This window comes from Lontra canadensis, unplaced genomic scaffold (assembly GCF_010015895.1).
Source record: "Lontra canadensis isolate GAN:19392208 unplaced genomic scaffold, GSC_riverotter_1.0 scaffold16, whole genome shotgun sequence".
Lineage (NCBI taxonomy): Eukaryota > Metazoa > Chordata > Mammalia > Carnivora > Mustelidae > Lontra > Lontra canadensis.
Window position 1 is genome coordinate 474,418 of NW_022631010.1, and position 23,346 is coordinate 497,763.

Genomic DNA, 23,346 nt, shown 5'->3' on the forward strand with positions numbered 1-23,346 from the left:
GTTATCTAGAGATGAAAAAGGCAAGGCATAACACCCCAAGTGCACGGGTGTACAAGGGGGCAGGAAAAATAACTCCGTGCAACGAGTTCAAAAACCAAGCAGTGGAATTAACAGCGCCTGCAGAAAGCGGTTGGGAAATGTTTCCAAGGAAGTGTTATTTGAGTCGGGTCGCGGAGAACCAGAGTTCCGGAGCGGGGCGGCGGGAGCGACTGGGCTTTAGGACAGATCACGTGCAAAGCCCCAAGGACAGAGGGAGTCGCAAAATTCTGGGAGCCGGGAGCGAGACGCGCGCAGGAAGGAGAGCACAGCGCCTTTTCCTGACCCCTCCGGACTCGGCAGCTGTGGATACGAGGGTCGGGAAGATCCCCTTCTGCGCGGACTGGAGCCCAGAGTGGTGGCCGCGGCTGGAGGCGGAGGCAAGGGGCCAGAATCCCTAAGACGAGTCCCAGACCCGCTCTGGGCCTCGGGTTCGTCCCGGGGAATGGGAACCCGCTGCTCGAACGGGATTCCCTGAGGCGCCCTCTTCGGGAGCGCCTCCGGACCTCGGACCGTTAACCCGGGGACCTCCCGCCTGCCCTGAGGCCCCACCTCACCACGCTCGGCTCCCGCGATTTCCAGCGTGATCCTCAGCACGGGAGCGGGAGATGCAGCCACTAAGGCCCGGCCGGGGGCGGGAGTCCAGCCCCCGGTCCCGGCCAAGACCCCGCCCCCCGACTCCGGCCGGGGCAACGAGCCCCGCCCCCGGAGCCCGGAGCCCGTAGTTGGATTGCGCCGCTTTGGGGCCTGCCGCCATGTTGAGTACTGGCATCCGACTTACTGGAGTGGCCCAGGAGCAGTGGGATTACATTAAGAGATGTAAGAGTCCCTGGCCAGAGATGACGACAGCCAGGGTTGCTGGATTCGAGTAAGGGAAGTCTTGGTAACTGAGAAATCTTGCCCTCAATCATCCCCCTTTTGGCTTCGGGGTTACACACTGCGCATGTGTCTGGGGCCTAGTTCTACGTGCGCCTGCTCACTGCTCCTTCCCCGCTCAAATCGGAATGCAATTAACAACTGCGTGAGCAATGGGGGAATCCGCGCTTGGGTCTGGATAAAACGTGCAGGGAGACCAGTTCTTGGGTTTTTTCACATTCAGATCGCGAAGCTCCAAGCAGCGTCAGGCAACACGACACTTATAGCATACTCAGTGTTGTTCGGCCGCACAGTACTTTTTCGCGCACGTCTTGCAGAGAGTGGTGTCTGCGTGAATGTCTTAGTCCGGAGAATTGCAGTTTGTCTAATTTTCTGTGTAAACCTGACTTCCTCTAGGGAACTTGTTCTTAACTGTATGACCCACTGTTACTTCGTAGCGTTTTGTGCTTAAATTATCAATGCTTTGGGGCGCCTGGGTGGCTCAGTGGGTTAAAGCCTCTGCCTTCGGCTCAGGTCATGATCCCAGTATCCTGGGATCGAGCCCGGCATGGGGAAATCTCTGCTCAGCGGGGAGCCTGCTTCCTCCTCTCTCTCTGCCTGCCTCTCTGCCTGCTTGTGATCTCTGTCTGTCAAATAAATAAATAAATAAATAATCAATGCATTATCATTCAAAACATCTTAGAAGAGTAAATTTCATTTACCTGCCTCTTTTACATTCAGTGGTTCTAAATTTTTAGTTGGGATTTAAAAAAAAATCAGGGAACTTCTTAAAATGCAAATTCGTGGATTCCATCCCTAGAGAGTGAGTAAACCAAAGGTGAAACCCCAGAATCTGCATGTTGGCAAATACCTTAGGTGATACATCAGGGACACTTTTGAGCAGCACGGATAAGGCTGTGTATCTCTAGCACTCAGCACAATCCCTGGTACAAAATAGGTACTCAGTAAGTGCTGAGTGAATAGTTGAATGGATGAATGGACAGTAGGAGTGAAACACAATCTGCAGCCAAAAGAACCTGACAAGGAAACACCTCGATAAGTGTATCTTTTCTCCTATAAGAACAGAAAAAGTTCTTAACGGTTACCTTGAGAAAAAAGTAAGTGGAGGGCAGGAGGGAGGAGGGGGAGGACCCTGACTCTGAAAGGCAAACTATCTAGGGAGAAAAGAAGAAACATCAAAGACACTGGACAGAGAAAAAGATGCAAAGAATCAGTGGTGTGGGAATCCACCCCAGGGAAATACTCCTGCAATGGGAACTGTGCAAGAATGTTCACTACAACAATATTTGGAATGAAGAGAAAAGAAACAACCTCTTTGCCTCAGGGTCTTTGCATATACTATGCCTTCTACCTAGACCCCTTTCCCCCCATCTCTAGGCTTAACTGATACCTTTCCCTCCTTCAGGCCTCAGCTTAGATGATACTTCCTCAGTTAGATCTTCCCTGACCATGCTATTCAATATAATATCCTATCATTTTTTTTAAAGATTATTTATTTATTTATTTATTTGACAGACAGAGATCACAAGTAGGCAGAGAGGTGGACAGAGAGAGAGAGGAGGAAGCAGGCTCCTGGCCGAGCAGAGAGCCCGATGTGAGGCTCGATCCCAGGACCCTGGGATCATGACCTGAGCCGAAGGCAGAGGCTTTAACCCACTGAGCCACCCAGGCGCCCCTATCCTATCATTTTCTATCACAGTACTCCGTTTCTTTCATAGCATTTCCCACTTACTATCATTTCTTGTTTACTTATTATCTTTCTCCACCTTAAAAGTTTAAGCTTCACAAGGCGAGGAAACTATATCTGACTTATTCCCAGCAGTTAGCCCAGAGTCTGATACCTGGTAGGTGTTAAATAAGCATCCATTGAATGGATGAATCAAGTCAGCCTCAGTATTACAAAGATTGATAACGTAAAATCCATCAGCAAACTATTCAATATGTTTAAAGACCATGAGGAGCGAATATAGGTTTCATACTACCAATAAAGGGTAAATGTAGTAGAAGGGGATTAAAACCAAACTAATCTTCAGTCTTTGCAAAGGGGGGGTTTGTTTATTCATTCCCTTGTTTGTTTATTCATTCATCCAGCAAACAAGTACAGAATGCCTATTCTGTACTAGTATGGATAATAATACAATGTATTAAGAGAAAGTTGGAAATTGTATCAAAACGTAAAGTAGTACAACTGGGTATTTTGTCTGGGCCAGAGCAGAAAGTGGAGTTCAGTGATGTGTGAAGGTGGTTAATATTCCCCCCGAGAGGTTCTCCAGACTTTGAGAATACATCAGCCTTCAAATGTTCTTCAAAGTGCCAGGAACTTTTGGGACAAGCAAACAAATAATCATACACATCACTTGAATTGCTTGAGGCCCTAGTGCCGTCTGAGGAAAGACTTAATCCATCTGGCCATGTTGAATCTATCTGACGAACCAGAGTAGGGAGAGGTCCTCAAAGGAGCCTGCACTGAAGGGAGAGAAGATGGATCTGTGGAAAGAAAACCAACATTGGTTCCCTCCAGGTGAACTGGGTTTCTTTCTTTATGCTCCAAATTATATCTCTGGAACATGCTTTGTATCCTAACTCTCTCCTGGGGCTAAAATATGGATCATGCACCCCAGCCTTGCTTGTTATTTATAGATATTCTCCCTTTCCCATGCCAAGAGGCTGCCTGCACTGACTGACTTTCTTTCTTTTTAGAATTATATATGTGAAATTTCAAAGAGAGGTGCTAAAAAAAAAAAAAAATACTTTTTCCCCTAACAGCCTAAAATCTATTTTAAAGTTTTTTTTTTAAGATTTTATTTATTCACTTGACAGACAGAGATCACAAGTAGGCAGAGAGGCAGGCAGAGAGAGAGAGGAGGAAGCAGGCTCCCTACTGAGCAGAGAGCCTGATGCAGGGCTCGGTCGCAGGACCCTGAGATCAGGACCTGAGCCGAAGGCAGAGGCTTAACCCACTGAGCCACCGAGGCGCCCCTATTTTAAAGTTCTTAAATCCCTTATCTATGGGGTTAAGAGAGTGGAGGATAGAGAAGTTGTGTGGAGCTATTTCTGGCTGTGAGTCCCCACCCTTCTTGGAGAAGATTTAACTGCTCAAGCCAGGTAATTGGAAGAGGGAACTTCCAGAAGGGTCTGAGGTGCCAAATCTATCCCCCGTTGCAGTTGGAGAACACAGGGACTCGATCTTCCTCCTGCCCGGGAAATCTAGCAATAAGAGATAAGCCTGATAACTGCTTTGGTGGCAGACCCAGGAGAGTGCTGCTGTGTTGGAGTTGGCCTGCTCTCCCAGAATTTGTCAGGGAATGTTTTGTTTGTTTGTTTGTTTTTTGGGTGCGGGCGTAGAGGGAGAGAGAGACTCTTAAGCAGGCTCCACTCCCAGCATGGAGCCAACTTGGGGCTCAACCTTACAACTCTGAGATCATGACCTGAGCCAAAATCAAGAGTTGGCTGCTTAACTTACTGAGCCACCCAGGCACCCCGGGAAATGTTTTCTGTAGGCCAGATGTGGGCTAAGTGAGAGAAAGCTTGCATAGGCCCATCCTGGCTCCTGTTCAGTAGGGCCTCCTAGAGGGAAAAAGAGACCCCAGAAGAAAGAAGACAAATGACCACTGGCAACAGAGATGCCTTTGCTAAGGGGGAATTCAGGACAGGGGCTCAGCAGGGAACCCCTAAAGAGCCTGTAAAAGCACCCCATGAAGTTTTGATGATGGGCAGGAGCAGCTATACACATCAGCCGACCCGGAAAGCATAAAGCCAGCCACGTTATGGCTGTTCAAAGAGTTTAAAAAAGACTTTTGCCACTCCTTTCCCCATCTTCCTCTCCATGTCAACACCTTGAGTGGCTGTGGATATTTACTGGCATATTTACCTACAACAAGAGGGGAAGAAATTGAGGAAAAATCCCAGCCATTCCTCCCTTTCTTTTTTTTTTTTTTTTAAGATTTTATTTATTTATTTGACAGAGAGATCATAAGTAGGCAGAGAGGCAGGCAGAGAGAGAGGAGGAAGCAGGCTTCCCGCCGAGCGGAGAGCCCGATGCGGGGCTCGATCCCAGGACACTGGGATCATGACCTGAGCCGAAGGCAGAGGATTAACCCACTGAGCCACCCAGGCGCCCCCCATTCCTCCCTTTCTCACTCCAAGCCACCAGTCTGAATCAGAGCTCGGGGCACAAAAAGTATATAGTATCTTACGGTAGATTGTGAACCACCTGCTGCTGCCCATCTGAGTATTCTTTCCTCATTAAACAGATATTCATTGAGCACCTACTATGTGCCAAATCCTGAATTAGACACTGGAAGAGACCCAAAGATTAGTAATGCATGGACCCTGCCTAGAGCTTCAGCTCACAGACTCACATGGGAGTCAGGAAAATAACATGTTTCATACACACAGTGTGGTAAGTTTTGGAAGGAGGGAGTGGCTGTCTTCAGAGAGGTAGTGATGCCGTAACCTGATGGTAAAGGGTAAATCTGCTGAGCAGAGAAAGGCAGGAAGGGCGTTCCAAGCAATATGCATGGCACAGTAGTGTACGGGAGCCTAGGATATTTAGGGAATGCTGGGGGTTTCCTCCAGGAGCTCCTCTGGCTGATTCTGTCCCTAGGATTGTATGAATTTTCTTGGATTGGAGAATTAGATATAAGACAGACCCTTTCATCTGCTGCAAATTTTCCCCCTGGTCCTGACCCTGCCGCAGGGGGCAAGTCTTATTCTAGTCCCGGCCCCTTCTTACTGACAAAGTCAAGTTCTAAGTAACTAACTCATTCAAGCTTGACATTTCTCGAAGTGGGCGGCATCCTTCCACCGCCATTCCGGACTTGGGCAATAAAGGATGTTTTGTGACAGCTCCCATAGGACCAGGTCCTCTCCTTCTTCAAAAAAAAAAAAAAAAAAAAGAGCCCTTAATTATATTTTAACCTGAGATTTTCCCTGCTGCCTCATGTGTCACAGCAACTAAGCTCCAAGATTCAGACAGGAATCAGGTGGAGGAACATGGTGGAAAGAGCACTGGGCTTGGAGGCAGACATACTCACCTGGGGTTGAACTTGTGGGTCTGCCTTGTGTCCTTGAGCAACCGGCCCTTGAGGCCCTCTCTGAGCCTCAGATCTCTCAGCTGCAAAATGGGGATAAATAATACTTCTCTATTAGAATTTTATTTGCAACATGGGAGATAAGATGAGATGAAGGGAGGGAGGAGTAGAAGAACTCTAGCAAGAATCTGAGCTTTCAGAGTTTAAGAATGACAAGGTTTTCATGTCCCAAATATTAACAGTGGTTACCCCTAGGGAGGGAGACCCGGGAGCTGTGCGAAAGGACTGTCTCTTTTAATTAAAAAGCTTTGGTACTGGAGTGACTGGGTGGCTCAGTCGGTTAAGCATCTGCCTTGGGCTCGGGTCGTGATCCCAGGGTCGTGGGATTGAGCCCCATATCCAACTTTCTGCTCGGCGGGAAGCCTTCTTCTCCCTCTCTCACTCCCCCTGCTTGTGTTCCCTCTCTCGCTGTGCCTCTTTCTGTCAAATGAATAAAAAAACTAAAAAAAAAAGCTTTGGTATTGTTTGAATTTTTTTTTTTTTACAATAAGCATGAATTAATTTGTAATTAGAATATATTCGGTATGGGTATCATCCTTCAATAAAAAGTTTTTAAGGGGTGACTAGGTGACTCAGTCAGTTAAGCATCTGCCCTTGGCTCAGGTCATAATTCCAGGTTCCTGGGATCGAGTCCCACATCAGCCTCCTTGCTCAGCAGAGAGCCTGCTTCTCCCTCTGCCTGAGCTCTCTCTTTCTCGTGCTTGTGTTCTCTCTCTCTCTCTCTCCAACAAATAAATTAATAAAATCTTTTTTTTTTTTTTTAGTTTTTAAAAATATCTCATATTGCATAGAAAGTTATCCAGGAGACTGATAAGAGTGGTTGCTTCCAGAAAAAACTAGAAGAACTGGGTCTTTCTGTCTATTCTTTTGTACTGTTCAAATTTTTTTTATCACAAATTTGTATTATTTCTTTAATATGTGTAATTTTGAAGGGATTTTTAAATTACTTTTAAAACAAAAATATTTGAGATAAAGAATAAAAGTGAAAAATTATGGTTACTTTGTTCATGCCCCACACCTGCAACAGACAGAAACACACATACACCTACACACAGTTTCCAGACTATAGGAGTTGGCATGGATGGACCTAGGACAGAAGGCCCTGGCTTGGACCAGATGCAGTTCCCGAGGAGCTCAGCTGGGGGAGCCATTGAGAGCTCACTAGGGGAGAGCCCCAAGGAGTGGCAGCTCCTGGGAAGTTTAAACAACACAAACCAGAAAGGGAAGGGGAGGATTACGTGGCTCTGCTCTTTTGGGGCTCTCTGGGCTCCGTTGATGTGAACAGGCCCGGCTCCACAGATCAGAAGAAACATGGAGGGTCAGGGACTCTGGGCCCTCTTCCCATTCAAAACCCTAGCATGTAGGGTGATACCATGAAAGATCAACCTTCCTTCTAGAGGGAAGAGCACTGGATTCTGAGTCCTGTGTCTGCGTTGAGTCCTGCCTCTAGCATTTCTAACTATGGCAGTCACTTCACTTCTCTGAGACCCAGTTTCCTCATTTGTGAACAAGGTTAGCATATTAACAACTGAATCCTTTTTTTTTTTTTTTAACTAAATTATGGAGCACCTTATTGTATGCTGGTCAGTGAAAGAAAGGTGCTTTACATATGTAAATACAATTTAGTTCTTAAAAGAAGATATTTCGGGGGCACCTGAGTGGTTCCATTGGTCAAGCGGCTGCCTTCAGCTCAGGTCATGATCCCGGGGTCCTGGGATTGAGCCCCGGATTAGCCTGCTTGCTCAGCGGAGTCGGCTTCCTCTCACTCTGCCCCTCCCTGCTCTGTGCTCTCTCTCACTCTCTCTCTCAAATATATGAATAAAATCTTTAAAAATAAATAAATAAATAAATGAAGACATTTTTATCCTAATTTTATAGGTAAAGAAACAGATCCAGAGAAGTGATTTTGTTTTTGAAGTAATCTCTATGCCCATTGTGCGACTCAGACTTACAACCCCAAGATCAAGAGTTGTATGCTCTACTGATTGAGCCAGCCAGGTGCCCTTGGACGTGATTTTTTTTTTTTCTAAATTGATTTTTTTTTAAAGATTTTATTTATTTACTTGACAGAGACAGAGAGGTCACAAGTAGTCAGAGACGCAGGCAGAGAGAGAGGAGGAAGCAGGCTCCCTGCTGAGCAGAGAGGCCGATGCGGGGCTCGATTCCAGGACCCCGAGATCATGACCTGAGCCGACGGCAGAGGCTTTAACCCACTGAGCCACCCAGGTGCTCCCTGGACGTGATTTTTGAAAAAATATAGATGAGGGAATGCCTGGGTGGCTCAGTCGGTTAAGTGTCTGTCTTTGGCTCAGGTCATGCTCTCGGGGTCCTGGGATCGAGCCCCACGTCGGGCTCCCTGTTCAGTGGGGAGCCTGCTTCTCCTCTCTCTTCTACTCCCCCCTGCTTGTGTTCTCTTTTTATCTCTCTCTCACATAAATAAATAAATAATCTTAAATTTTTTTTTAAAAAACTACAGATGATAGATAACATTTATGTACTGCTTACTATGCATGAGACACTGTTCTATGAACTTACAATTGATAACAATTCCATGAGGTAGGCATATTATTATTATTCTAATTTTATATAGTAGGAAATTGAGGCACAGGGAAATTAAATTAACCTAAGGTCACACAGCTGGTGAAATGGGGAGCCAGGAATTAAATGTAGGTAGCCCAGCTCTTAATCATGTTACAGATCAGACTTTCCTTTTTAAAACTCTCCATTGGGTTTCCCACCACACTAAAGATAAAATTCAACATCCTTTCTCTGGCTTGCAAGGTCATGTTTGAAGTGGTCCTGACATGATCCTACTTCATCTCCTATCATTCTCCGGCTTGCTCACTCCGCTTCAGCCATCCCAACTTCTCTTGGTTCCTAGATACTCGGAGCACATTCCTGCCTCGGGGCCTTCGCATTTGCTGTTCCTTCCACCTGGAATGATCATTCTCCAGTCTTTTGCATGGCTCATTCCCTCACTACATCTAGATCTCTGCTCAAACTTCACCCCCACACAGAGACATTCCCGTCTAAAACAGACATTCCTTTGACCCTACTTAATTTTTTTTCGCAGCGTTTAGAACTCTCCGTAATTATGCTTTTGTTTGCTGGTTTGTCTGTCTCTTCCATCAGAATGAAAGCACAGACTTGGTTGTCTTGTGTAACTCAGTGCTCAGGTGTGGGACCTATCACATGGTAGAAACCCAACAGAGAGTTGCTGAATAATTAAGTCCATAAATGAATGAATATCTGTGGATACTGAATTGGTTAGAGGCACAGGCAGGATGCCAGCTGAGGCTAGAGGCTCTGCTGTAAGCCACTGTGCTTTGCCGGACTGGCTCTATCTGTGATAGCATCACGGATATAAAACCACTGTAAGAACTGCTAAGTGCCTGAAAAAAGCAAAGGGTCATTATTATTACTCAGTGCACTGTTTGCTCATCTGCGAAATGGGGATAATAATACTCTGTCCACCAACTTTAAGAGGATGTTTTGTGGACTGCCAGTGAGATAATGGATGGGGAAACATAGAGAAGTTAAAGGTTCTGCATGGCAGAGGGAACCATAAAGATTATTTCTATGCTGGTGGCTTCCCAAGGCTCCTGTCCTCTACCTCAAGTTTGACATTAATATTGCTGACAGGAGTAGGGGAGGTAGGGGGACACGGGAGACCAAGGGACTCTGCATCCCAGTAATTAAACATGTTGGACTGAAGTCCTGCCAGCGGCAGCATCTGGTTGCAATTACCAGAGGGGACTGAAGTGATTAGTCACCTTTATAGTGAGAGCCACGTCGCTCCCCTGGGTTCTTCCCTGGAGAGAGCCTTCTCATCAAGCTCAAGTCCCCTTTCCCTGCTCTCATCTCATTTCTGGAGTTCCCTGATCTCCAAACAATAGTCCCTGCTCTGAGACTCTTCCCTGTCCCCAAAGTCCCAGCCCTGCTCTGAGACTCCTCCATGTCCCCAAAGTCCCAGGCCATTGGATGAAACCTTGACTGAGAACCAAGAGTACCAGAATCACCCCACCACCCTTTTACTTCTTCTTGTGTTTCTATGGACCAGGTTAGGATTCTTTGGCACAAAATGTGTCAAAGCAGGAATTCAGCTTAAAAAGCAATTTAACCTTTCTGAAATTCTCTTTCTTCATCTACAAAGCGCGGATACCAGGAACATCTTCATTGTGGGATTATTGGGAAGATAAATAAGATACAAAGTACAGCGGACTACAAGGGCCAGAGTCTCGTTTATTTGACTACCAGCTTAATAAATAGTATCTATTATGCATATTTGTCAGGTACAAGGCTGATACCTTTTATGATTCATTTAACTGAATCTCCGCAAACACCCTGGGAGGTGAGTACTGTCATGATCCTTGTTCAGGGTCTCAGAGAGGTTTAGAAGTTTCCAAAAATCATGCAATGCATGAAAGCATCTACCAGAACCAGGATACCAAACCAGCGAGTCTCCAAGGGCCCTTACTCCTTATCAAACCATGTGCTGGGACATCTTTGTTGTTTGATTCATTTATCCCTTCATTTAGTCAAGTGCCTGATAAGGGGCAAGACAGAATTCCTTCCTTTAAGAAACTCAGAGTCCATCAGGGAAGTCATGACAGGTCCATAACTCACTATACCTTGAGGTCCATAAGTCACTATATAAGGGCCACTTAGAGGTTTATTCATCCGTATCCCACACACGGAGAATTTGCTATGTGCTGGACCCCGTGCCCAGCACTGGAGATAAGTGAGAGATAAATATAGTGCAGTCTAGTCATCATCTAATGGGGGAGACAGAAATTTCAATAAATTATTTCAGTTGTCAGGGCTTAAGTTATGATTTTAAAAACATGGGAGGGGTGCCTGGGTGGCTCAGTGGGTTAAAGCCTCTGCCTTCAGCTCAGGTCATGATCCCAGGGTCCTGGGATCGAGCCCCACATCGGGCTCTCTGCTCAGTGGGGAGCCTGCTTCCCCCTCTCTCTCTGCCTGCTTCTCTGACTACTTGTGATCTCTGTCTGCCAAATAAATAAATAAATCTTTAAAAATTAAAAAAATTAAAAAAATTAAAACATGGGGAAAAGGTACATACACAGAGTAGAAGAGATGAACTGTGTTCAAAACAGGGGGCAGAGGCAGGACTGGGTAAGGTCTGAGCTGCCAAAGTAGGCAGGAGCACAGAGGTGGGATGGCAATTCAGAAGTGCATATTTTCTGGTGGATGAGGGAAGGCTTCCTGGAGGAGAGGGTACATGAGCTGGCACTTTTCAATAGGTAAGTTTTAGAGAGGGGGAGCTTTGGAACAGAGAGGTCCTGGATGCTTAGAAGCCAGTTACCAGGTAATTATAGTAGAACAGGCGGTGAGGACCAAGATAGTGATGCAGTGGAGGATGGACAGGAAGGAGGAATGTCAGAGATGACTGCTTCAGTGTGGGCAAGCCAAAGGGAAACCGAGAATTGTGATTGTGGCCAACTGGGGGCAGGGGATAGTAATGAATTCAGCTCTTTCTTTAAGCTGCCCCAAAGAGTGTCTGATGGTTCTTTGGTCCTCTGAGATGGGGAGGTGGAGCTCTACAGGGTATGTGGGCCCAGGAGCACACAGAAAGCTTGAAATGGCCAAGTTATGCTTCTGTGCTCTGAAGGTCAACGAAGATCCGGGAGCATCACTATGAAAAGGCTGGTCAAGCACCTGGACACTCCAGCCCTGTCTCATCCTCCATTCATCAAACACTCACTGAGCTTCTACTCTGTGCCAGGTCATGCTGGGAAACCAATCTGGTGACCTTAGAGTGAGAACAGATCCCCATTAAGCAGGCTCAAAGGATCTCAGGTTAAGAGGGAAGCTTTCCTGTTTACTCCTTCTACGCTGCTTCCTACAGTGTAACAAGCGTCATGGCAACAGGTACAAGAAGGGGTAGTTAGTCCTATCTGGGGATCAGGGAAGGCTTCCCAGAGGAGGCGAATTTTCATCTGAAGCTCTTAGGATGAGGAGGACTTCCTCCAGTTGTGGGAGCTGATATTTCAGGTGAAGGGAACAGCTTCTCCCCAGGAGTCCTGCTGAAACTTAGACTTTTTCCAGAGCTACCAGAAAAACATCAAGGGGGTTGTCATTTTTCTAGCGTCCTGAAGGGGCCGCTGCTGCCCCAGGCTGAGGCTGCAGCCTCTGGGCTCAGCCAGTCCTTCCCAACAAAACTCAGGCGTCTGTCTTGGCTGGGGTGGTAGTGAGGTACACCCCAGACCTGCCTCCATCGAAGGAGTGGGCTCGGGGGTGGCAGTGCCCCCTGAAGCCTGAAGAAATCATCTGAGCTCCATCAATGGCACTAGCGGGGAGGGGTGCAGTGGGGACAGACATTTTTCTGTCTCTGGGTCACCACAAGTTTATTAAAATAAAAGCAACTGTGGGTAAATGTTGCCATCTGTGCTGCCCCCCCCCAACAACAAATCAGGTCCCAGACTAGACGCAGGGGTTGAAACTGCTTTAAAACACCCCAAGGACTTAACTGAAAACCCACACTCCCCATGCTTCTGGGGCTTAAGATCTTGAGCTCATTTCTTAGTATCTCTCCTCAGGAAGGTGGGGTGGGCTGCCCCTGGAGGTGGAGGTGAAGACCCCCTGAGTCTGCTCCATGGGCTGAGAGGCCCCGTAAGCCTAGAGCCCTGCCACGGGGCTCTGTGCCAAGAGCCCCCCGTGAGCCATGGCCTCGAAAGGGCAGCGGTGATTTTTTTCACATAAATATATCGCACTTAAATGAGTTTAGACAGCATGACATCAGAGAGTAATTAAATTGGTTTGGGTTGGAATTCCGTTTCCAATTCCTGAGTTCAGGTTTGTAAAAGATTTTTCTGAGCACCTGCAGGCGTGTGTGTGTGTGTGTGTGTGTGTGTGTGTGTGTGTATGTGTGTGTGTGTGTGTGTGAAGTATTTTCACTGGAAAGGATTCAAAACTTAAAAAAAAAAAAAACTGGAGCACACGGGCAGCATTACGCCATTCTTCCTTCTTGGAAAAATCCCTCAGCCTTATACAAGCCTCCTTCAAGCCCTCAGTCAGTTGTGCAGGAGAAAGGGGGCGGTCGGCTTTCTCCTTTCAAGAACGAGTTATTTTCAGCTGCTGACTGGAGACGGTGCACGTCTGGATACGAGAGCATTTCCACTATGGGACTGGATACAAACACACGCCCGGCAGACTTAAAGAGTCTCAGACTGAGGAGAAAGCCTTTCCTTCTGCTGCTCCCGCTGCTGCCGCTGCTTTTGAGGGTCCACTCCGTTCATGGTTTTTCCTGCCAGACCAGAGTCACCTTCGCTGCTGCCGTCCTTCTCTCTGGTGTCATTCAGAGGCTGGCCAGAGGATGAGACTCCCCAAACTCCTCACTTTCTTGCTTTGGCACCTGGCTTGGCTGGACCTGGAAATCATCTGCACTGTGTTGGGTGCCCCTGACTTGGGCCAGAGACCCCAGGGGGCCAGGCCAGGCTTGGCCAAAGCAGAAGCCAAGGAGAGGCCCCCTCTGGCCCGGAGCATCTTTAGGCCAGGGGGTCACAGTTATGGTGGGGGGGCCGCCAATGCCAGGGCAAAGGGGGGCACCGGGCAGACAGGAGGCCTGACACAGCCCAAGAAGGATGAACTCAAAAAGCCGCCCCCAAGATCGGGCGGCCCTGAACCCAAGCCAGGACGCCCTCCCCAGACAAGGCAGGCGGCAACGCGGACGGTGACCCCAAAAGGACAGCTTCCTGGGGGTAAGGCACCTCCAAAGGCAGGATCTGTCCCCAGCCCCTTCCTGCTGAAGAAGGCCAGGGAGACCAGGCCCCCTCAAGAGCCCGAGGAGCCGTTCCGCCCACCCCCCATCACGCCCCACGAGTACATGCTCTCGCTGTACAGGACACTGTCTGATGCTGACAGAAAGGGAGGCAACAGCAGCGTGAAGTTGGAGGCTGGCCTGGCCAACACCATCACCAGCTTTATTGACAAAGGGCAAGGTGAGGGGGTGGGGTGGCAGGGGCTTGGCTGAGAGGGAGGGGCATCTGCATGCGTGGAGGGGCCTTTCAGAGCCCCGATGCTGCACCGGTGGGAGAGACTGTGTGCATCGGCCTGGGGTGGTGTCTGGGACTTATCTCCCACATGCCCGGTCCCAGGCCAGGTCAGAGCCAATGCCTGCAAGGTGCAGAGGGGGTTACTGAAGCCCAGACAGGAGACAAGACCTGCCAGTTGGTGGCAGAGTTGGGGACCACACTTTAAGACTCCTACCAGGCCATGCTCTGTTCCGAGGTGGGTTGGCCAGACTTTCCAGGCTCCAGAGGTTTGTAGGTTTTCCCAGATGGCAGGGAGAGAAATTACTCTCCAGATACCTGTGGTTCTGCAAATTTGCCTTCAGGTTAGGGGACAGAGGAGGTGGGATGGGTGAAGGCAGTAAATGGGGCATCTTGGAATCATGGAATGACATTTAAATATATGGTGTGGGGTGTGGCAGACTTAGGGTCTAACTTGCAATGTGACCTTGAGAAAGTTCTTTTTCCCTCTGAGGTCTCAGTTTCCCCATCTGCACAACTCGATGGCGGGGGTGGACTGGGTGATTTCTGAGAGTCCTTCAAAAATGAACACTTTATGTCCTGTCCTAAACACCGATCATTTTTATTGTCAACCTGGGAGGGTATCCATTCCCCTCACCTCACTCTATGTTCACGTAGCATTACTGTTTTGGCTTTTCCCTCTCCACTTGCTGTGTGATCTCAGCAAGACTCTTCCCTTCTCAGGGCCTCAGTTTCCCTGTAAGTGTGAAGAGGGAGATGGATTACTCATTGCCAGGGTTGCTCATAGCTCTTATGCTCTGGTTCTGGGAGGCTTAGGACTTCGGCTGGCAGGGTGGGGGAGGGGCCAGAGATGGGGAGAGGCTCCTCATTAGAGCTGGCATGTGGGGGAATGACAGGGTGGGAGGAAGCGGGAGGCAGCAGGTCTGGCTGGGGTGGGGGAGGTGGCCTGGCTGCCTGCCCAGCCAGGGAAAGCTGTGACCCCTTGGGGGCTCATAAAATAAGTCCTTGTGCCCCCCAGCTCTAAGGGAGCTTGCAGAGGGGGAGATGGGGAGTTTAAAGGCCTAATTAGTCACCTTCTAGAGCAATGTATGAATGCTTCCCAATGGCAAACTGGGATTTAGGAAGGAGGGCATGCTGATTTGGACACACTACAGAGTTTCTCACACACACACACACACACACACACACACACAGCCTTGTATTTATACATATATGCTGAATAACACACACATGTACACATGTAAAAACACACCTTCTTACATGTACATATAGCATCATCTTACATATACACACACATACATACATATCCTTCAAATATTCACACAAGCACAATCATACGCACTCGTCGCTCATTATACTTTACCTTTCGTATTCACATTTAAGCCCAATTGTACGCTCACACAAGGGCACACACACACACACACACACACACACCCCAGCTGTCACTCACACACACGCTCATACACCCAGCAGGGTAAGACATGTACACAACAAGATCTTTAGACTAGGAAGCCGGGGAAATTGGATTGTCACTTGCCCTCCCTGTGTCGCATCTGTAGAATGAGAACATCAAGATTTCCTTAAGGTGTAGTGGGAGTAGCTCAGGGTTGGGTATAAAAAGTTCTAGACTATAGTTCCAATTCTGCTTTTTCCTAGCTGGGTGATCTGGGGCAAGTTACGTAACTCCTCTCAGACTCAGGTTCTTCTCTGGAAAAAATAGGGCTCATTATAATACCCACCTATCTCTCCTATGAGATATCATATAAGATAAGAGATGGGGAGGGAGAGGAAGCGGCAGTTCTAAGGCTGAGGCATGTCTGATATGCATTGTCCTTGACACAAACACCCGGAACTGCTCAAATCACAGTCACATCTATGGAGAAACAACCCTACTTGCTCTGCCGTTTAGGAAGCTCCCTTATTTTGAAAAAGGCTTTTGGTGGTTTGGGTCTTGGCCTCTGTCAGAATAGGGGAGAGGTTAAAGAAAGCTGTCTCCAGAGGGGAGAGAGCCGTGGCCCTCCCCTGAGGCCCCGAGGTGGCTGGCTTTCTTGGTGAGGTTGCAGGGAATGACTTCTGGGTGTTCTCTCTAGATGACCGAGGTCCTGTGGTCAGAAAGCAGAGGTACGTGTTTGACATTAGTGCCCTGGAGAAGGATGGGCTGCTAGGGGCCGAGCTGCGGATCTTGCGGAAGAAGCCCTCGGACACGGCCAAGCCAGTGGCCCCCGGCATCGGGCGGGCTGCCCAGCTGAAGCTGTCCAGCTGCCCCAGCGGCCGGCAGCCGGCAGCCTTGCTGGATGTGCGCTCCGTGCCAGGCCTGGACGGATCTGGCTGGGAGGTGTTCGACATCTGGAAGCTCTTCCGAAACTTTAAGAACTCGGCCCAGCTGTGCCTGGATCTGGAGGCCTGGGAACGGGGCCGGGCCGTGGACCTCCGTGGCCTGGGCTTTGACCGGGCTGCCAGGCAGGTCCACGAAAAGGCCCTGTTTCTAGTATTTGGCCGCACCAAGAAACGGGACCTGTTCTTTAATGAGATTAAGGCCCGCTCGGGTCAAGATGATAAGACTGTGTATGAGTACCTGTTCAGCCAGCGGCGAAAAAGGCGGGCCCCACTGGCCACGCGCCAGGGCAAACGGCCCAGCAAGAACCCCAAGGCCCGCTGCAGTCGGAAGGCGCTACATGTCAACTTCAAGGACATGGGCTGGGATGACTGGATCATCGCACCGCTTGAGTACGAGGCCTTCCACTGCGAGGGGCTATGTGAGTTCCCCTTGCGCTCCCACCTGGAGCCCACAAACCATGCAGTCATCCAGACCCTGATGAACTCCATGGACCCCGAGTCCACACCGCCAACCTGCTGTGTGCCCACACGACTGAGTCCCATCAGCATCCTCTTCATTGACTCCGCCAACAACGTGGTCTATAAGCAGTATGAGGACATGGTCGTGGAGTCTTGTGGCTGCAGGTAGCAGCACTGGTCTGCTGTCTTCCTGGGTGGCATGTCCCAGGATGCTGGTCACAAGAGCCCGTCCCTGCACTCCCGGAATCAGAGAACCTGGGAAGCAGCAGCCAGGAGCTTCTACACCGCCTGCATGATAGGGGGTTCCCAACAGCCTTGCTCTTACTCTCTGAGTAGAACTGGGTTCAAGGTTCCCTTCTAGCTCCAAGTCCCCTTGTCTGAGGATTTCTGCCCTTCTGCTGCTCTGACTGGCAGGGACAGACCCAGGGAGACAGACTCTGAATGGGGCTGAGACCCAGGAGACCTTGCTTTCCGATGAGACTCAGCCCTCAACCTTTCCTTACCTGGGCCTTTCTGGTTTCCAGACTTTCCAGGGAGGGCTTCTCCTGGGAGGGCCCACAGGTGCCGCCCTCTCTTTTGAATCACCATTGTGCCTGGTGACCTTCCTGCCGCTGGGGCAAATGAGATGCTGATTGGGCAGGGGTGGGCAGGAGGGGGTAAGGGCTTGGGCCGGGGTGAGGAGTGTGAGGTTGTTAGACTGTTAGATGAAAATGTACATTGACGAGATAAAAAGCAAAACTGTTACTAAAACTGTGGCAAATTTCTTGTTTACTCTAGGGGACCCGGTGACCCCTCAAAGAATGACTGACCCAGGGAAGGGAGGTGCTTTGCCTGAAGCAAAATGGGAGGGTACAGGCTGAGTAGAGCCAATGCTACCTCTAACCCCATTCCCGTTCCTTCCAAAGACCCGTTGGTCTGGAGCTCTTGTCTGCTCCTCTGGGGCCTGGCAACAGATTTGACATTCCTTAGTCAAGCTTGTTGCCTCCGAAATGGATTCCTACATGGGAGGGAAATTGGGAAATTCATTTCCTCTAAAATCATCCCCACTTCATTCACCTATTTGCGCCCCACTCCCCCACGTACTCACCATTTAGAGAGCCCTCTACCTTTCAGTGGGGAACTTGGGCTGCCAGGGATCTCCTCCTCCCTGTTGGGGCATCTTCTTTTTGCCATTGACCGCTGTTCCTTGAACCATCTTGTCTGTGGCCCTGCTACCCTCCAGTTTGACAACTTTACCAGTCCTCCTGCTCATCGATCGCCTCCTACCCATCACTCCACCTCTAGAAACAGCTGGAGTCACTCCCTTTTACATTATATATTATACAAATACCTAATCATATATTAGATAAGTAACCTCCCCACTAACCTTAGACAGACCAATGCCAGACACATCCTGACAATGTTTCCAGCTTGGGGCTTGGCCCAGAGTAGATGCCCACTTCCCTTTAACCACTAGAATCCATAGAGGGCATGAGGCATGAACGCTTGGGAGGGGAACAGAGCCCTTTGGTTGGTTGGGAAATTTGGGCATGCAAATCTTTGTTCTAAGGGCTCTGCACCAGACTCTGCCTAGCTGAAGAGAGGGAGGACCAGGGGAAGGGAGTCTAGGCCTCTGCTTCCCACCCAGGGGGCCTCAACATTTTCCCCACCTCTCTCCAGCTGGGTCTTTGATTCCCAGGGCTCCTAGCCAAAGCTGTTTCAACAGTAGGGATTCCTGCCCAGCTATGGGCAGATCTTGTGTCCCTTCCCTCTAGGCCTGAAACCTGGGTTGTCAGGACCTGAAACAAGAGCCCAGCGCAGGGGGCAGCCTAACTTTGAGCTCCCTCCCTGGCTTGGAGGCCATTACCTGTCCCTGAGGGGCCAGTCTGCACCTGGAGCCTAGCCCTCCCTGGCCAGGCTTCGTTGTGTTTGGCTGGTGGCAGGCCTGTGAGCTCCGGCAGTAAACAAAGGAGCCGCCACAGCCGACAGAGTTCTGGTGTGAGGGGAGAGTGGTACAGGGGAAGTCAACCAGGGGGCTGTGGACACAGGGAGAGCAGTGTAGTAGCAGAAGGCCTGGAAATTTAGGGGAGAGGAGAGGTGGAGGACGAAAAGGTTACAGGTGGGGCTGGCTCCTACATGCACTGATCTTCTGGTCTGTGTGTCCTTTATTTCTTGGAAAGTCTGACAGCCTGGAGCGGCACCCTGCCTGAGCCCTGTCAGAGGGGGCTTTCTGTCATCTCAGCCCCCGCGCTCGTCCTGCCGCAGGCCCGAGCACTGCATTGGCTGTTGTGGTCTGGCTTGGTACCTAGGAGCTTCCTCTCCCACCTCAACCTGCCCTGGAACTTGCTTTCGCAAAAGAGCCACTCAGACTGTGTGCCCTCCCCTCTTTCCTCCCCAGACTATGGGAATCCAATCAGACAAGTGTGGGAAACAGTCCTTCTATCCTAACCATCCGATCAGCTTCCTCCCTAGACCACGATATCTACCTGGGAATCCACCTCCAGTCCCCATCGAAACAAGCTACGGACTTGTATGGAACACTTGTGTGCCAGAGGGCACCAAGAGTGTATCATTCTTGGGGTTCACAAACAGGCTCTCTGCTGAGGTTCACAAACATGCTCACAGCCCTGAAGGGCTCAAAAGGCAGCCCAGTTTCAAATTTCGGATCTGTCACTTAGAGTTAGAGGCCTTGGGCAAGTAACTTAATTCCATGAACTTGGTTTCTTCATTTGTCGGGTTGGGGTGGGAGTGGAAGTCAGGAGCAGGGAGGGGTAGACAATATGCTTATTTCATAGGGCTGACTGTGCGGATATGAAAGACACTCAACACAATGACCAGCCCAGTGGTGGCACTAAATAAATATTAGCTGTTATCATTATCGTGTCTCCAACAGTCCTGTGAAGCAGGTAGGGAAAGGACTATTACTCTCCACTCCCCCCGCCCCATTTTTATAGATGAGGAAGCCAACATCCAGAGAGGTAACACAGGCCTCCTGCGGGTCTTAGCATTCTTTGTACCATTCTTGCTACTTCTCTGGGCCCACCATGCCACTGACTCCGGTCCTGGCATAGACCTTGCCTTCCTGTTCCTAAAAGTTTCTCCTTGGGGATACACAATATGTTAGCTTCTGGGGACAAATAGCTAAGCATGTAGGTTAGGACAGGGAAGATGAGAGGCCCATAGGGGTGGAAAGAAGTGAGTCTCCTAGTGTTCTGATGTAGTCTCTTAGCCCTTTCCACATCCCTATGTCCCAGGGCCATACATGGGAGGGGGCCTCAGCTTTTCTAGGGTTTGGACACACAACCCTGGAACACCTCTCGGACTTCACTCTGACTCCACAACTAGTTCTTTGGTTCTGTGTACACTTGTAAGGAAACAGAGTAAGGAAGGGTGAGTCCCATATGCTTGGGAGTCAGGCCGATCTGCGTTCCAATTCTGGTTTCATCACTTTCCAGCCGAAACTCTCTAAGCCTCAGTTTCTCTGTCTGTAAAAGAGGGATAATAATATCAAATTTAATGGGCTTGGGATTTGGGAGAGGGGATGTTTATTCATTCCAACAACCTTTGATCCATTCATTCATTTGTTAATCAATAAGATTTTATTGACGGCTTGCTATGGCCCAGACTCTGTGCTGAGGGTTGGGATAATAATAACAATCACAACTGTAAATGTTTATCAAGGGCCTATTATGTGCCAGAATACTGTGCTTAGCACTCTACCTGACTTCTCTCATCTGGCAATGACCAGGCCCTCAAATTCCATGCATGAATGAAAGAGAAAATAAAGACCCCAAAGAATCTAGGATGATAATATAATAGGCTGAATCAAAAGAGATGAAATAAATGGGAAATTTCGAATCGTCCATCAGAATGCGTGAAACTGACCATACAAGTACAGCATGTAAAACAATGGGATTTCACAACTTCAGATGGGAAAGAGATAGTATTACAGGCAGCTGTGAACTGGATTGAATCAACGAACATAATGTGGGTGCTTAAGTGCAAATATTAAGTGTAGGCTACATTCATAGACAGGTAGTGTACAAACCCAAGGAAGTTGTCGTTTGCTCTGTTAGGCAGGACTTGAGGAGTGTTGAGATGGACAGAGTAAGGGAGAAGCAAAGTCAGGGGTGAATCCTGTGGGGTTTTTTTGCTTGGGCAACTGCATGGAAGGTATGCCATTCAAGAACAACAATGAAAGAGAACACAGAAGGAGGAACACATTTTTGAGAGGAAGATGATGAGGTCCGATTTGGACATGTCAAGTTTGGAGAACTCTTTTTTAAGATTTTATTTATTTATTTGACAGATAGAGAGAGAGAGAGCACAAGCAATGGGAGTGGTAGGCAGAGGCAGAGGGAGATGCAGGCTTCTCGCTGAGCAAGGAGCCAGATGTGGGGCTCGATCCCAGGACCCTGGGATCATGACCTGAGCTGAAGGCAGACGTTTAACTGATTGAGCCACCTAGGCACCCTGAAGAACTCTTAAGAGATTAAATTTAAATAGGAAAAGCAGGGATGCCTGGGTGGCTCAGTGGGTTAAAGCCTCTGCCTTTGGCTCAGGTCATGATCCCAGGATCCTAGGATCAAGCCCCACATTAGGCCCGCCTTAGACTCTCTGCTCATTGGGTAACCTGCTTCCCTTCCTCTCTCTGCCTACTTGTGATCGCTGTCTGTCAAATAAATAAATAAAAAATCTTTTAAAAAATAGGAAAAGCAGCAATTCTTTAATGAAATGATAAGGACAAGCGTTACACTCATATGATAAAAGCAGGTTTGTTGGTTGTGAGGTGGGAAGTCAAGTTTCATTCTGATGGCTTCTAATTTCTATTTTCTCTGTGAAGTAGGAGTTGAGGCTGTCTGTTCAGAGACAGTAAGAAGGGGTCAGAATCAAGGTTTGAGGAATGTGGAAAAGGCTCCTGTTATGGGTTTAACCATGTCCTTCAAAAAAATATGTTTAAGCCCTAACCCTCATATATGTGAATATGACTGTATTTGGCAAAAAGGTCTTCGCAGACGTAATCAAGTTAAGATGAGGTCATTAGGCTGTGTCCTCATGCAATATGACTGGAGTCCTTAGAAAAGAAGAGACGCACAAACAGGCAGATAAGAAGAAGATCATGGGGGTGCCTGGGTGGCTCAGTGGGTTAAAGCCTCTGCCTTCGGCTCAGGTCATGATCCCAGGGTCCTGGGATCAAGCCCTGCATTGGGCTCTCTGCTCAGCAGGGAGCCTGCCTCCCCCTTTCTCTCTGCCTGCCTCTTTATTTGTGATCTCTGTCTGTCAAATAAATAAATAAAATCTTATTTAAAAAAAAGAAGAAGATCATGAAATGACAGATGAAGGGGTTGGAATAATACAGTGGTAAACCAAGAAACACCAAGGATTGTTGGCACCTGCCAGAGCTAGGAAAAAGCAAGAAAAGATCCTTCCCTTCAGAGAGAGCATGGTCCTGCCAACACCTTGATTTTGGACTTCTAGCCAAAACAATACGTTTTTGTTGTTTTAAACCACCTGATTTGTGTTTTACTGTTGTTGTTGTTGTTGTTGTTGTTGTTGTTATGGTAGCTCTATGAAATTAATGCAGTTATGAATAGCAATCCTAGAGAAAGCAAGCCGAGTTGAGCATAATAGAAGTGGATAACCATATTTGGTGGTACTTGTATGATTTTCTTCAATAATACTCAATAATCTGGATGCAGGCATGGAATACATAACAATTACAGAGTTGGAGTCTTTCTAGGTGGACAAGATAGAAAGATGTTTGAGTAAGAGAGTTAATATTGGTACGAGAATGATTGGAGTGATAGACCATATGGTCTGAGCTACATAGAAGTATAGCGAGGAGAGGGTTGACAGAGTATAAAGAGAAGAGATAAAAGGTCTGGAGGTCTCCATGGGGTAGAATGACAGGTGTACTAGAAGTAATAAACGAAAGCTGAAAGAATAGGATGGTTAAGAATACAGAATGGCATAAATTGAAAATTTCAGAATTAAAACAATTCCAGTAATAAAGTCCAGGAATTGGCCATGGAAGGGGGTGACTGAACACTTCAGAGAAATGGAACCATAATCATACAATATGTAGCCTCTTGTGACTGACTTCTTTCCCTTAGCCTGTTTTCCGGGGTCATCTGTATTGTAGCTCTTATCAGCAGTTCATTCCTGTTATTGCTGAATAACAATCCATTTTCTCAAAAGACCACATTTTATCCATTCACCAGTTGATGAACATTTGGGTTGTTTTCACCTTTTTATGCTATTTTGAATAATGCAGTGACAAACATTCATATACAAGTTTTTGTGTGGACATATGTTTTAACTTTGACCCAGGAATGGAATTAGTGGGTCATATGGTAATTCCGTGTTTTCATTCTGAGGAACAGCCAGACTCTTTTCAGAACAGCTGTGCCATTTTTACATTTCCATCACTAATGTATGAGGGATCAAGTTTTTCCACATCCTTGCTAACACTTTGTAGTGTATGTCTGCCTGCTTTTTTTTTTTAACAGAAAGCATTTTTTTAAAGATTTTACTTATTTATTTGACAGACAGAG

General features: G+C 48.1%; 2 protein-coding genes across 10 annotated transcripts in view; one reads left to right on the forward strand and one right to left on the reverse strand.

Annotated features, from left to right (window-relative positions):
* CEP250 (centrosomal protein 250) overlaps positions 1 to 720 on the reverse strand; it is a 47,743-nt gene extending 47,023 nt beyond the window's left edge. For 7 of the 9 annotated variants that reach the window (XM_032858791.1, XM_032858788.1, XM_032858787.1 and 4 more), the window contains exon 1: positions 589 to 719. The gene's annotated coding sequence lies outside the window, so the exon portion shown is untranslated. Of the gene's footprint in view, positions 1 to 588 lie in introns of all 9 variants that reach the window. The other 2 variants (XM_032858792.1, XM_032858795.1) reach the window with 2 other exon arrangements.
* A 12,228-nt stretch (positions 721 to 12,948) lies between these two features.
* On the forward strand, positions 12,949 to 17,537 carry GDF5 (growth differentiation factor 5). The gene is made up of 2 exons (XM_032859352.1): positions 12,949 to 13,966; positions 16,108 to 17,537. Exons 1-2 carry the CDS (start codon positions 13,342 to 13,344, stop codon positions 16,980 to 16,982), a joined length of 1,500 nt encoding a protein of 499 aa, XP_032715243.1. The 5' UTR covers positions 12,949 to 13,341; the 3' UTR covers positions 16,983 to 17,537.
* The last annotated feature ends 5,809 nt before the right edge of the window (positions 17,538 to 23,346 follow it).